Here is a 14,311-nt window from a genome sequence, read left to right as displayed (position 1 = left end):
TTGTTGTTTTTTGTTGTGATTTCTGTTTTCCAATGGAAAATCAAAGAATCACAGTTAAGATTCATCTCCAAATATACCTTTGAACATATAACGTGATCCAGAATTCACAGAAGAGAAATCTGCTGCAGACAGGAACAAACTGGGATTCACAATGTTAGCAGTGAGAAAACAGGTAAGTTAATTTTGGCAAAGGACAGTGCAGGCGTACTTGTTCCAAGTGTGTCCTGGAGAAATTCAGAGTATTTTTGTGCTAGTGGTGAGATTCAGTACAGAAGTGTCATGCTACTGAAAAATACAAGTATTTTTATGTGCTTCTGGAACTACAAGTAAATAAGAGCAACACATGAATTGGAGATATCTGTAAACATGGAACATATGAATATGAACGTGTCCAAGAGCATCCCTGTTATTTCAAGAGACACAAATAGGAGATTTTAGGATATATATGTAAAACACAGCAATTATTACAGCTGGTAACAAAAATCCACTAAAAGCCTGCAGGATTATCAAACTATTTTCTTCTCAATTGTATCAGTCCAATCCCTCATTTTCATTGTCAGTACATCAGCAGGTTAATAAATACGTTGTCTCCTACATGTTAAGTCACTGCATCAAAATGACAAATTCAAGTCCAGTCTCAGCAGGTAAAACACTACTTATTCCACAGCTGAATTTGATTTCTAATGTATACATAAAAAAAATCCAATAATGCTAAAACTCCAGATCTCTCATGCAAGAGAATTTTATTCCAAGGCTGTTGGACAGATACAAGTGCAGCATGTCAGCCTGATGAGATGTATAAGTTATGCCAGAGCAGTTCAGCAGGTAGGCAGGGAAAGTTAGAAGACATCTGATCTGATGTGTGATAATACTCAACAGCACATAGAAATCTGGAACTTCATCTTGTACCTCTTCACTGGAGTAAGGCTGTTTTAAAAATAAGTTCTCCCTATGCTGCAGATTGTAGAGCAGTGTCTGGAATAGCTGCTCGGTGTTCCCTTTCTAACTTTTTCTGTCTGGACAAACCAGTTACTTGCTTCCCTGTAGTTGAGAAATGCTTTTATGATTTTGCTCCTTTCCAGAAGCTGGCAGAAAACATTATTACTGCCTGGCTTTACTTGCTGTCAACAACATCCTTGAGCCTGAATGGCACTACCTCAGTATTCTAAACCAGGACTCTGCAACAGCTCTGGATATACTTGATCCTCAGGAGGCACTTGCCTGACTCACTCCTTGAAGTCATACCTTTGCTAAGGATTCCAACAGAGTCCTGCACAGCAGAGTAGACTGTCACACAGTGCAGCTCATGGGCCAGCAGCAACTCTTCTCATTAGATGTGACAGTGACATGGCTCACCGGAGGGCAGGTATCACAGCTCCATAAAATACTGCTATCCATCTTATACCTTGGGGCTCAGAGCCCTCTGCAAACTCTCCTTAAAAGGCTCTGGGTTAACTTAATGGATTCACAGAGGTTTATGAATCAAATCTGATATCCTCCTGGGAAATTGGCTATCCCTGATCTACTGCAAAAGGATGGTACCAAAGGAAGAAATAACTTTTTAAACTGCACAGACATTCACTGACAGAATGGCAAGACAGAAATCCAAACTCTCAGCCCCAGGCATTACTTAGTATTGTACAGAAAATGTTTGCAATGCCTGGCCTTCAGACAGCCTCTGCCAGAGAGGAAATGTGCATTTAGAATCAGGCAGGTACAAGATACTGAGCAACAGGTTCCAACTGTTGGGAAAACAAATGGTTCAAAATATTTTTGATAGGAGGAAAAGTAACAAATTCCATAAATGAACTTGATTTCAGAGATTGAGAAGCAAGGCAAGGAAAAGAAATGGATCAACTCAAAGAGAAAAGGCACCCCACTTTCAAGGGGTGTCAAGGATCACATAGGTTAATCAGATCTCCTTTAAGAGCAGCCAGTTCATAGAAGGGCTTATATGATCTCACCTTCTTTGCTTTTGCTTCTTATTCCAGCAGCCACAGGGCAGGGGTGACCAAACCCAACCTACCTTATCAGCTAACTCCAGGAGTTATCAGTTCTATCATGGAGAACATCCCCTTATTCCCATCAACCACTAGCTGGCACCAGTGACTCTTACAGGTTTTCCTACCAAAATGGGGATCCCTGCAGAAAGGCTTTGCTTTTCTGCAAAAATACAGAACTGGATCTAGAGTTCACTTTCAGTGGAAAAGTGTAAGGAATACGGACCATCTGTATTGTCTGAATAATTCAGTTCCTAAAAAAAAATTAAAATTATACCTACAATCCTCATAACAGCACAGGGAGACAGAGAGAATGTGCTTCAAAGTATTTCTTGTGCTGAGCCAAGGATTAAGTATTCATGTTGTGTACAGTTACTGCAGTGTTTCCACAGAGGGAAACACTACACAGTCTGTGTGTCCTACTGCTCCCATCTCTGACAACCAACAAATCCACAACCAAGCCAGGAGGTTTTTCTGAAGCTCCCCTTGTTCTACCTTAGCTCAGTTACCCTCCAGGACTCAAATCTGAAAATCTTCACTCACCAACTATCCTTCCAAGAACATACATGAAAGTTCAAGATCATCTGGGTTTCTGATTCCCTTACACAGGGGAACATACAAAGACATAAGCTGTACAGGAATAAAACATCTTGATAACATCATTAGTTGGCTAAAGGGCAAGACAGGATCCTGTGTTTTGGCTGTACTGGAGCCAGATCATCTACTCATCTACCACCCAGACAATTCCTGCATCAGGATGCCTGTGTATAACAGCCAGGAGTGGGTGGCACAGCACACAGGGGGCCAGCACTGCATGAGCTGGAAGCCCCAGTTCCTGTACCACAGCAAGAGAATCTGTGAATAAGGAAGGGAAAAGACACACAGTGAAGGAGAGAAAAACGAGGTATTTAAAGAGCCTCTGTTCATCAGCACCACCACCTTTTATACCTTATCTCTACGTGCTTGAATTGTGAAATGGAACCAAAATGAATCCAGGCTCTGGAGTGGTGCAGTTGACACACCTGAAGGATGGGATGCCATCCAGAGGAGCACAGGCAGGCTCCAGGGTAGGCCCATGGGAATCCCATGCAGTTTAAGTGCAAGGTGCTGCACCTGGGTCAGGGCAGCCCCCAGTATCAATCCAAGTTGGGGGACAAACAGATCCAGAGCAGCCCTGCCAAAAAGGACCTGGGAGTGCTGGTGAATAGGAGGCTGGACATGACCCAGCAATGTGCTCTCACAGCCCAGAAAGCCAAATGTCTTCTGGGCTGTATCCAAAGCAGCATGGCCAGCAGGGCAAGGGGTGGGGATTCTGCCCCTCTATTCCTCTCTCATGGGACCCCACCTGCAGTGATGCATCCACTCCTCTGGGGTCCCCAACACAGGATGGACATGGACCTGTTGGAGTGTGTCCAGAGGAGGCCACTAAATTGATTAGAGGGATGGAAAACCTCCCCTGTGAGGAAAGACTGAGTGAACTGGTGTTTTTCAGCCTGGAAAAGAAAAGGCTTTGGGGTGACCTAATTGTGGTTTTCCAGCACCTGAAGGGAGCCCACAAGAAAGACGGAAAGGGGTTTTTTACAAGAGCAGCAGTGACGGGACAAGGGATCTTTTAAAAGTAGGAGTAGGTTTAAATAAGTATTAGAAAAATATTTTCACTGCAAGCAGGGTGAAGCACTGGAACAGTTGGCCAGACAAGTTGTGGGTGCCCCATCCCAGGAATTAAGACCAGGTTGGATGAAGTCTGAGCAACCTGGTCTAGTGGAAGGTGTTCATGCCCACAGCACAGGGGTTGGAAGTACATGATCTTCAAGGTCCATTCCAACCCAGGCCATTCTATTTTTCTATAAAAGATAAGTAAGTAAAGGGTAGCAAAGAAAATTGCCAAGGTTCTAGTGGGCTATAAGGTAGCATCCTAGGAATGGTACAGGGGCATAAACTTACCCATCAAGAACAGCAGGTGGACTTGGCTGATGGAAAAAATTCATTCTGGATTGTTCTGGCTTTATTCCATCTACATCTATACTAGATCTCATCATGTATTTAAAAGGAAAAGTGGTTTCCTTGATCCCAAGAGTATCTAAGCAAATGTTTTTAACATGCTTTGCCAATAAATGTAACTGCAACAAAACCACTTTACTGTGATTCATTTGGAATAAATATGTATAGTTCCTGGATAAAAAAAGTAATTGCATGCAGAGAGGGAGTTAATACTTCTGTTCTGAATTCCTCCTCACAATAGTCTCATTTTCATTCTATCTGCACTGTGTAACTCCTTGAATCCTCCCTGTATGACCTCTGTAGCTGATTCAAGTATGGCTGATATGCATTTGAAGCTTACATTCATTGACAGTCTCTGTGACAATTACAACGAATGTTTAAAACTGCCATAGAGTGAACACTGTGGTTTCAGTTACTGCATTTGCACATAATCCTTTGGAAAAGCTGGCTACTGATGTGCACAAGCTTTTTCATTGACCAACACATCAAACAAAGCTCAGTCTCCAGGAGAGGTGAAACAATTACCTTAATTCCCTCAATCCTGAAGCCCAGGTTGGCACTGGAGCTGATGGTTTCTCTCCACTGCATGTAGCGGGGTTTGGTGACAGCGTGCTGGGCGTTCTCCTCAGCTGTGGGAGCAAGAGGATCCACCTCAATCATCTTCTTGTACATGTCCTTACGCAGCTTTGGTTTCTCTCGTGCCTTTGCCAGCTCTTCCTCCAGGTATGTTCTGCAAACATCACATCCCAACACATCCTTAAGGATTTCCTCAACATTTCTTTTTACAGCTTACAAACTGGCCTCAAGAAACATCAACCAGGAATGTAAGCCTTATCATTGCCCTAGTTTTGCACACAGGGAAACCAAAGTACACAGAGCAATAACTGTGCAGGCATATTTAGTGAAACAGCTCCAAGAATCATGAATTCCAATTCACTTCTTGTTCCAACCATACCTTTACTTACTGTTACAAGTTATGATTATTTCCTGGTAACAGAATAGGAGGAAGCTGAATTCCTACTGTGTCATAAAACAGAACGGCATTTTCAGAGGACAGGTAGGAGAGGTCACTTATAATGAAATCAAAAAACCAAATAGGTGCATTCTCTCTCCTCAAAAAACATCAATCATGGGTAATTTTTTTAGGCCTCAGAAAGTTTAAGTTTTACTTGATGCATCACAGTGAAAGACAGAATCACTCCTCATATAGAAAAAACTAAAAAGTTCAGCAGATTATCAGAGTAGTTCCACACCAGAAGAGGCAACTAAGAATAGGGAGGTGAAGTGACACGAAACTTCCTCATTTTGCTCTTATCACTCATTCTGTTAATCTGGTAGCCATTAGAAAGGCACTGTACATTGCACTGAATTCCTAAGCCTTGCACTTTGTCAAGTGCCTGAAGCTTACTTTGCTCATCACAGCAAAACAAATCAGGATGGCATTTAGGAGATTATGTCACTCACTGCCAGAATGCCACCTACTTTCAACAAAATGTGTACTGTTGCAAATCCTTCTCCTCTTTCCTCCGAACATACCAGTGCTATATCTTTCCAATTCATTTAAAATTTTGCATCTATTTGAAAAGGCGTATCTGCAGGCGTATCTACAGTAGAGTAGTTAATTTATGACAATAACTCTTGAGCATCTGAGCTGACACCCAAAAGATTACTATGACAGCTCATACTTCTCTGTGCTGTTACCTTACTCCAGGATCTCAACAAAACCCTATCTCTTTGTTATTCTTACATAGTATTTTTGATGTTTTCACCTTAATCACAGACAGTGAATGGAAAAGAAAGTAAGAACCTGGAGAACAAAAAGAGGGCAATACCTCAAGATGTCAGAGTAGGGAAAAACACAGGTCAGTCCTGAGCTAACAGTCAACTCTTGCAAAAAAAGATCAATACCATTCAAGCACTGGAAATGGGCTTTCACACTGCTATTCAGTCATTTGCATCGGGGGATGGAAATTTTACTTTGTGAGGCTTTCTGATTCACTGCATCACAAAGATTCAATGAACAGGCAGTGAATAAATCATGTCTTTTTTTCCCATGTATTATCAGACCACTGCAGAGAAACTTTGTCTTAAATCACCCCTGAAAATTTCTTGATGTGGATAGTTTTTGAGGCTATAGATGAGTTAGTTTCCAGAATCCATGCACAAACTGGCAATAATGGGACATGCTGCCCAAGGTGACTGTGAGCATGACCACATCTCCCCCTCCCTTCAAATGCAGAGAAAGCACATTCTCTTTCCTTCACCCCACCTGATCCCCATCTTGCAGTCCATCACACTTGGCCCTTCAAAATCAGTAAGCAAGTCATCGAGCTGGATGTAGCTCTCGCCATCTCTCTCCACCACACCATGGAAGCAAGGGACGCAGGAGCGCAGTGGGTCTTTCATCAATCGCTCAAAACACTCCTTTTCATTCTCTGAGAAGCGTTTGAGAATCTTCCCACTATCAGCTGCCTTGAAACTCCCTAAAAAAAGAAAATCAAACACTTGCTGACAAGATTGACAAGCAGAAAAGAAAATTCCCCCACTATTCCAGTTTCATCTATCTCAGTCTCATGGCAGCAGTTAAAGATTTCCCCTGAAGAGAAAAGATGATTTTCATAAAAAATAAAACACACTGGACAAACAGTTGTTAGCAGTGAAAGTCTGTTTGGATACATTCCCATGTCAGAATTTATAGCTTTAAGGAGTGCAGTTGCTTCAGGCCATTGGGCTGTTTGAAGTTTCTTCCATGCTAGTCTCTGCTAGGTTATTAAATAGTACTACACTTACTAAAATGCACAGGAAGAAGCCACGAGCCAGAATTCATTAATCCCCTGTCAGGCTATTTTAAAGCTGCACAACACTGCCAGCACTGGCTTTGTCCCTAATCCTCACACAAGGCATACACACCTGCTGAGTGTGTCGGGACAGACGGACAGACAGACAGTCAATCAGTGGTAGTGAAACAGCCAGAACCAGCCAGAAGCCAAGCACTGCCCTTCACACACACACACACACACACACTGTGAATGTGCCTGTGTCTGCCTGCAGGTACTGCCTCTCCTCTGGAAACCTGCTAATCTGCTAATGCCCTGCAGGTACAGTCTGGAGGGCAATGGTGCTTTTACAGCCCCGTGTCTGAATGGTATCAAGGACAAATGACATCTGCAGAACCACAATTAGCAGTAATCAGCCTCCACCTGTCCAGAGTTTCCAAATGCTCTCCTGTCCTGCAACCTGCCAACAGCATCTGAGGAAAGTACCCATTTCATTTAATTTACACAAAACAAATTGGGCACCAAAGTAGGAGACATTAATCCTGGGGGTAACACCCAACCTTTACCACAGTGGGATTCTTCAGCCATTGCAAACATTTTTTCTCTAACAAATCCTAGAACAGGCACTGCCTTGGCAAAAGGCAAGGCTGGTAACAGCCCAGGTTCTAATTCAGGAAAAAAAATTGTCATATCAGAAAAAAACAGCTGCAGAAAGGAAAGAGTAAACCCAACCACAGAACACTGCTAAAAGGAAACTGGAACAGTATCTCTCCTAATCAGCCTCGAGTAAACTCTTAACCCTCCTCCTGCACCCTACTATGTGAGTCTCTAGAAGGGTTATGATTACATGACCAGTGCATCACTCCATAGAGATGAAGCTAACTCCAACACACATCTGTGACAAAAACTGCATTAAGACTGGGTCATCGTGGCACCTCCTGTGATACAAATCAGACCCAACACCACTGTGCAAAATGCAGCTACTCAATTTCTAGGGCTCAGTAAATTTCTCAGCACAGCTTTGAAGTGCACCATTTCAGGGCATTAGCCTACACAGAGGTGCTTCACAGACTGCATTACAGCACGATGCAGCGTAGGTGCCTGCCCACATGTGTACTAATAAACTCCCACCAGCACCACACAGGAATTATACCAAGCACGAGACACAAACCTGGTGACTTCTCTTTGTTGTTTTTTTGCCTTACAAATGAAACTAAGCCTACATCAAGAACACACCTACCAATTTTTACAGACACGCAACTAGAACTAACCAACTGAACTGCTCCTTGTACTTGTACAGTGAACAATGACAGACTCACAATGCAAACACCTGGTCAGCAAGGCAATTTTCCCATTTCTTTTCCACCCAAGGACTTACATTCAGATGAGGAGCTTGGAGTGGTATTAGAAAGACTGTCCTTTCCAGAACTGAAGCACATAGAGGTGTGGACAGTAATCCTTCCCCCTAGAGAACTAGCTACTGGCTACTCAGACAGGAAAAATGATCCCATACCACAACCAACAGCATCAGATTAAGGCTTTAGCTCCCCAACCCCTTGTTTCCCTCTAACAAGTATTTTACACACATCATCTTACAAGCCTGGCCCTTCTCCAGAGTCTGACCATTGCTTCCCTGCTCATCTCATAATTCAGGTATATCACTCCCACTTACCTACCCACACCACAACTAAAATACATTTTAGGTCAGAGATTTGTGTGATATTGCCTGCTTCCTTTTCACCTGAAGGAAGGAAACAGATAAAGATTGTTCTTCTTGCTGCAGTTATCCAGAGATAAACACATTGAAGACACCCCTCTCACCTGTATGCCCAGCCAGCTGCACCCATGAGTAGCGTTTCTTGAAGGGGCTGATGACTGGTAAGTTAACCATGGTTTTAATTGTGTGCCATGCCTTTTTCTGGGAAAAAAAAAAAAAATAAAAAAGAAATTTTAAATTGGGCAAAAGCTGAAATCCTGACATGTCACAAATGGATTATACAGCTTCATGCACATTGAATTGTTCCTCACTAATGTGCAAGTGCTCAAAGGTGGAACCACAAAACAAACACTATCATCACTGTTGGAAAAATATGCACACAAAGGCAAGAATGTACAAATAAAGATAACGCCCTGCCATGCACAAGAAAGCTACCTATAGGGAGGGAAAAAAAAAAAGTCAGACTGCACGTCACAGGCCTGCCCTTAGCCACACCTTGCCCTCTGGGTGTGAGTCACCCAGTATGTGGACAGCAGATGCTGAACGAACACACACATGCACACATACGCACGTTTAAGTTTCCATGAGACATGCACATAAGCTGCTTGTCACAGCCAGCAACACTTCCTTTCCCTGAGAACTTCAGCATCACCTCATGATTAACAGCTCTCCCCAAGCCAGGAGGTAAATCTGTGACACATGCACAGAAAGCACATCTCTAGCTGGACACAGACCTTGCCCAGCTCCCTCAGCACCCATTGACAGCATGCTGTAGAATCTACTCCGGTCATGAATTTTCCTACTCCCTCCCCTCTTTCCCAATCCTGTTACTTTTTAACAAAGCAGGGCATTGCTCTGGCAACCTTTGGCTGCAGCTGTCTGGGTACCTCTGCAGGCAGACAGGGAAACAGAACAGCTGCTCACAAAGAGCAGCTGAGTGCTCTGTCACAAAGGCAGGGGGAAAAAAAATAAAAAGTAGAAAGTGAAAAAGTCTCATGCTCTGGAACTGAAACCCAGGTGGGAGAGAACCACAGCTCCCCAGTGTTCATGTCACACTTGGAGGGGTCCCAAAGTGCTGTACAAACAAGGAGAGCAGGTTCAGTTCTTCCATCACTAGAACACAACACCCTGCTGGAGAAGAAAAATGGAGCTGCATTATACCCATGGCAGGACAGTTCAGTGCTGAGGGGGTTTGCTGAGATCAAGTGTAGCTGGGGATTAGGCTGCATTTACAGAAGTGTTTATCAATGGTCCAACTGAAAATCACCAAAATCAAAAGGAGGCATTAACATCAAACCTAAAACAAGTTTAGGTGCTTGCTCATCAACTGAAAAATACACATTCAAAACAACTGTGTCTTCTCTAGCATGGATATTGATCTGAAGATTTAGGTGCTTAGGATACCTAATTTTTATTGTCTTCTAAACTGTAAGTGAAAAACTGAAAATGTGAAATTCCAGGCAATGATACACAGGCAAAATGTAGCTCTCCACATCACTCTGACCCAACCAGGCTCCCCCAAACTAATTACCTTACACCACAATTCTTATAAAGTACCCTCCAGCAACACTGGTCACCGTGTGAGGGTAAAATCCTGCAGTTATCTTAGAATGTATCAAGAGGATATATGAACACACAGATACAAGCGATTTTTTTTTTTAGGACTTGCTTTCACAAGAAAATTTTAAGTTACACTTCTAATTAAAACTGACATAACAATATAATTGCCATACAAGTGTATTTACTCTGAAATGAGACTGCTCTACCTATTTAACTTTGCTTTTTAATGGAGCTCAAGCTGAAATTAAGTCAGGCTTAGTCAGATATGTGCCCCATGCAGCAATGATACTTTTGAAAACATGCTATACCAGTGAGAAGAAGCATCCAGAGAAAATCCTGGATGTTTGAGAATGACAAAGACTCAGTTGCACTTACCAAAACTCCACAGATGTTACTAGCTCTAGCTAAACTCCAATTTCATAACTACCTTTGACAAGTTTCATAGGCTGTATTCTTTGGATTTCATCTTTCTTATAATTTGCCTTAAGCTGTTCCAAACTGAAGCCTTGCAGTGCTGAACAGTGACTTGTGTCTATTGCAGACCCAGCTGCTGCAGACTCAGTTCTGTGAGGATGAGAGAGACTCTTGTACACCACTTAAACATGTCCATAGCCTCCTTCTGGAGGACAGTGCAATGTAAACACCGTTTTTCAAGTAGCAAATAAATTATTTTTGTATAGTTTGTCAGATTTCACTGACAGCAGAAGCTCTTCAGTCTACTCTGCTGTTTCTACTTCAGAAGGACAGAGCCCCAAGTTATTTAAACATCAGTTGAAAAACACCGCTGTGAAGTAAAATGACCTCTTTGAATGTAGCTCCTGCCAAAGATTTAATTTTTTAAGACTCCCAACCAGTTTTCAGGGCAACACTGCTTTTCCCCCATCCCTTAATCAGAAGTCAACCCTGCCCCATAACTCTGCCATAAAGACCCTGTACACATCATGATGTTCCACCCCTGACAACCTGCATCCTGTCTCCCAAAGACTTGTCACACTGCTTCACGCATCAGTAACGAGAAGCAGATTCTCAACGAATGCACATCAGCTGTCAATGCAACACCACACTCCAGTGGCTCTCCTGCCTCCTCCCTCCCACCTAACACTAAGAAGCTGAAGCTTTTATTTGTACTGTGGGTGTGAAGGAGAGACAATGGGCCAAATTCATCCCCAGCTCAAGTGGACTTTGGCTGCTGAGGTTATGGCTGCCTTGGATAAGTATGTTTAAGTTACTCATCCAATAAATAGACACTGGAAATTTTTATTTACCCTTTTTAATTTTAAATAATCTCTTCACAAACCTCTCCTCCCCCTCAAGATAGGGAAAGCAGAAGGCTCAAGCTAGGAGGGAAAGGATTTCCCTCACACCTGTCCTGTGGGGAGTGTTGCCATCAGCAAGGGTTCAGCAGCTTCACTTTCCTTTCCTCAATTTCTAGTTTCCCAGCTCACTCAACCCAGGGTACAAATTGCCAGGATGCAAGCAGGGCTGCATGCTGGTAGAGCAGTGGTGTGAGTGGGAAGATGAAAACTTTGTGTGCTTGCTGTAGGAGGAATCATTCTCACTTCTATTTCTAAAGCAAGATCTCTTCTTCTTTGTTAGCAATGGCATTATGTGCTTTTCAAATCTGCTTTATGCTGCAATGACAAAGAGGGCTTCTACCACTGCCCATCCATATTTGCAGACTTATCTCCCTTTCTCCCTGTTTCTTCTAGATTCCTGCTCAGTCTTCCTTGATTTTTTGCTCTGCCTGGGTTCCTCCAAGGCCTCACTTCTTCTAGATTTGCAGGGGAAATTCAGGTATCTCTGTATTGCATCTGCATTCAGGATTGTCTGAATCAGATGCTCTTGACATCACTGATGCTGTTTTATGTGCCTCAATATGCTCAAGAGTTTTCCAACAGTAAGAAGAAAGGCATTCCATAAGAGTCTAGAAGCAAACATGAAAAATATTAACATTCTTAGACTCAACATGTAAGTTACCCAATGTGAACTATAACTGACACACTCCCCTGAGCAATAAAAGGTGTGGGGCACTAAAGAGGGAAAAGCAATCTTTCTGCCAATGGGGCAGGCCACATGACAGTCTGTGCCATGGCAAGGGTGCCCCTGGCAGCAAAAGGACAACATTTCAGGGAAGAGAATGGGAGAAGCAATTCACACAATGCAGCCACAGTACATGCAAAAGAACTGTGGTTTGATATCTGATCTGCTAGCAGAGTTACTCTCTTGACTCACTTTCCTAAATCTGAAGCACAGCTCTGAAGAAAAGCAGCAGATGTGGAGAGCTGCTCTGCACACAAGATGCTGCTGTCCAGGTGAGGCATTCCCAACCTGGATAAAGGTGGCTGCTGCCATTGTGTCTATCCATTAAGGAACAGCAAAGAGCAGCAGTAAGTGAGCACCACAGGTTTGTGTGAGCACAGCTTTATCCAGGCCTTTTCTCATGACACATAACCAGTATGCAAGGCACAGCCGTGATGATGAAAATCCACTGAACTCTCTGGGAGGCGTTTCACCCAGTTCAAGGAGTTTGAGCTCAGACCTCACTCTTCCCAAGAATAAATCTCCAGGAAATACCAGGCTTTCCTGAAACCCACACATCACTTCAGGGCAAGGGCTGTAACATCCTAGAAGTCAAGCTCACTGAGGAGATTAGTGCAAACTCTTTGAATTAAATGAGATTTTTTAGTTGCTGTTGTTGTTTTACAGGCAGTACAGAACAACTAGCATCTCTCTCAGCTTATATTGAATCCCTCAGGAAGAGGAGACCCTAACTCCTAAAGACAACAGCTGATAAGGGCTTGAACCTTCCTCTGCTGTTCTGTGGAAAAATAAATAAAATCTCTCACTTATTTAAGGGTAAAAAGAAAACAATAATATCTCAGTTCTGTGAATGTCTGAAACACATGTAACTACCATAAGGCAAGAAATGACAAACAGTTAACATACCCAAGAATTTGTTTCACTTAGGACTTTTCAGCAACTACAATAATTAAAAACATCAGTGACATCTAAATTAGGAAGCGTTGGGGGTAGAGGGAATAAGAAAAACCTTTTCTTAGAAAAATGAAGTAATTTAGCTTTCATAATTCTAGCATATTACTTGAATTTATAATGAGCTAAAGAACAAAAGAAACTAAAACGCAATATAAATCAACAGGATCTTTAAAAACATCCATGATTCCATCAGCAGCAGAGTGGAGGTGTAGTTTCTTGCCTGAGCTTGTATATCATCATGGAAATTCTGCTAGGCTATTGTAAACAATGACCCTCAAATTCTTTTATCGGGTACATTTTAGCTGTTTCTTTATCCAAGATCCTGTTGTCTTTTTTTTTTTTTTTTTTTTTTTTTTTTTTGTGCTCTAGAGCAAAGCCTACACAAGAAAGCTATTATGACAGCAAGAAAAAAAAGGATAATGAGAAATTTTTTTAGCAATCCTTTTTTTTTTTTCTAAAAGGCTTTAAGAAAGAGTACTTAATAGTCAGCCATCATTATCTACTGTTCTCTTAAAGTCTTTACATCATTTAGGCTAAATTCTGTCACTCTGGGACCTGGGGGCTGAAATCTAATCTGTAATGCTGGTTGCCACTGCCTACTCAGTGTCTCACCAACTCCTAGAAGGAACAAAGTTCCTTCACAGGGACTTGTAAGGAGTACAGAAAACTATAATAATCAAAAAGTTACTCTGTGCATTTCAAAACAATCCTGTAAGAGCCATGTGCTCAAAAGGCAGGAGCACTGAGCAACCCCTTGCCCAGGGATCTTGGCCAACACAGTGGGCACATGAGAAGGGGATGAGCATTGGCCTCTTGGGCACAGCAACCACAGCAACAGTGTCTGGAAAAGTAAAGAGTGTCTGGGAACTTGTCAGACCAGTCAATGGCTGGAACTGCCTTCTATGAGCAGGCCCAAAAATAACACTAAGAATTACTAAACTGAGTATCAGTTATGACTTTTCCAGGTACAGTATTAGTCATTCTCCAGTGGCTCATCTTTCTGCTGGGTTGGCTTTTTTGTCCCTCTTCTCTTCCTTCCACATCACTCTGAGTAACACAACAAATCCTCATGAGGTCCACAATATTCCTCACACAGGTGTCTTAAGGATCAGCGTGAGCAGGTGGTCACTTTCTGATCATAATTGTTTCTTTTAAACTCTGTATCTTTTACAGGTTTTTTGTTGCTTCACAGAATGGGTCAGGTCGGAAGGGACCACAGTGAGTCATTTGGTCCAACCTCTCTGCTCAAGCAGGGTCATTCT

The 14,311-nt window shown here is 42.5% G+C and overlaps 1 protein-coding gene across 2 annotated transcripts in view; it reads right to left on the bottom strand.

Moving 5' to 3' along the window:
* ITPKA (inositol-trisphosphate 3-kinase A) overlaps window positions 1-14,311 on the bottom strand; it is a 41,430-nt gene that overhangs the window by 9,340 nt on the left and 17,779 nt on the right. For both annotated transcript variants that reach the window (XM_079309043.1, XM_079309044.1), the window contains 3 exons: window positions 8,600-8,696; window positions 6,271-6,484; window positions 4,527-4,731 (listed from right to left, as the gene is read on the bottom strand). In XM_079309043.1, the coding sequence (XP_079165169.1) occupies window positions 4,527-4,731; window positions 6,271-6,484; window positions 8,600-8,696 (516 nt within the window). The remainder of the gene's footprint in view (window positions 1-4,526; window positions 4,732-6,270; window positions 6,485-8,599; window positions 8,697-14,311) is intronic.

Source organism: Erithacus rubecula (assembly GCF_903797595.1).
Source record: "Erithacus rubecula genome assembly, chromosome: 6".
Taxonomy (NCBI): Eukaryota; Metazoa; Chordata; class Aves; order Passeriformes; family Muscicapidae; genus Erithacus; species Erithacus rubecula.
This window is presented reverse-complemented; position numbering and strand designations above follow the sequence as displayed.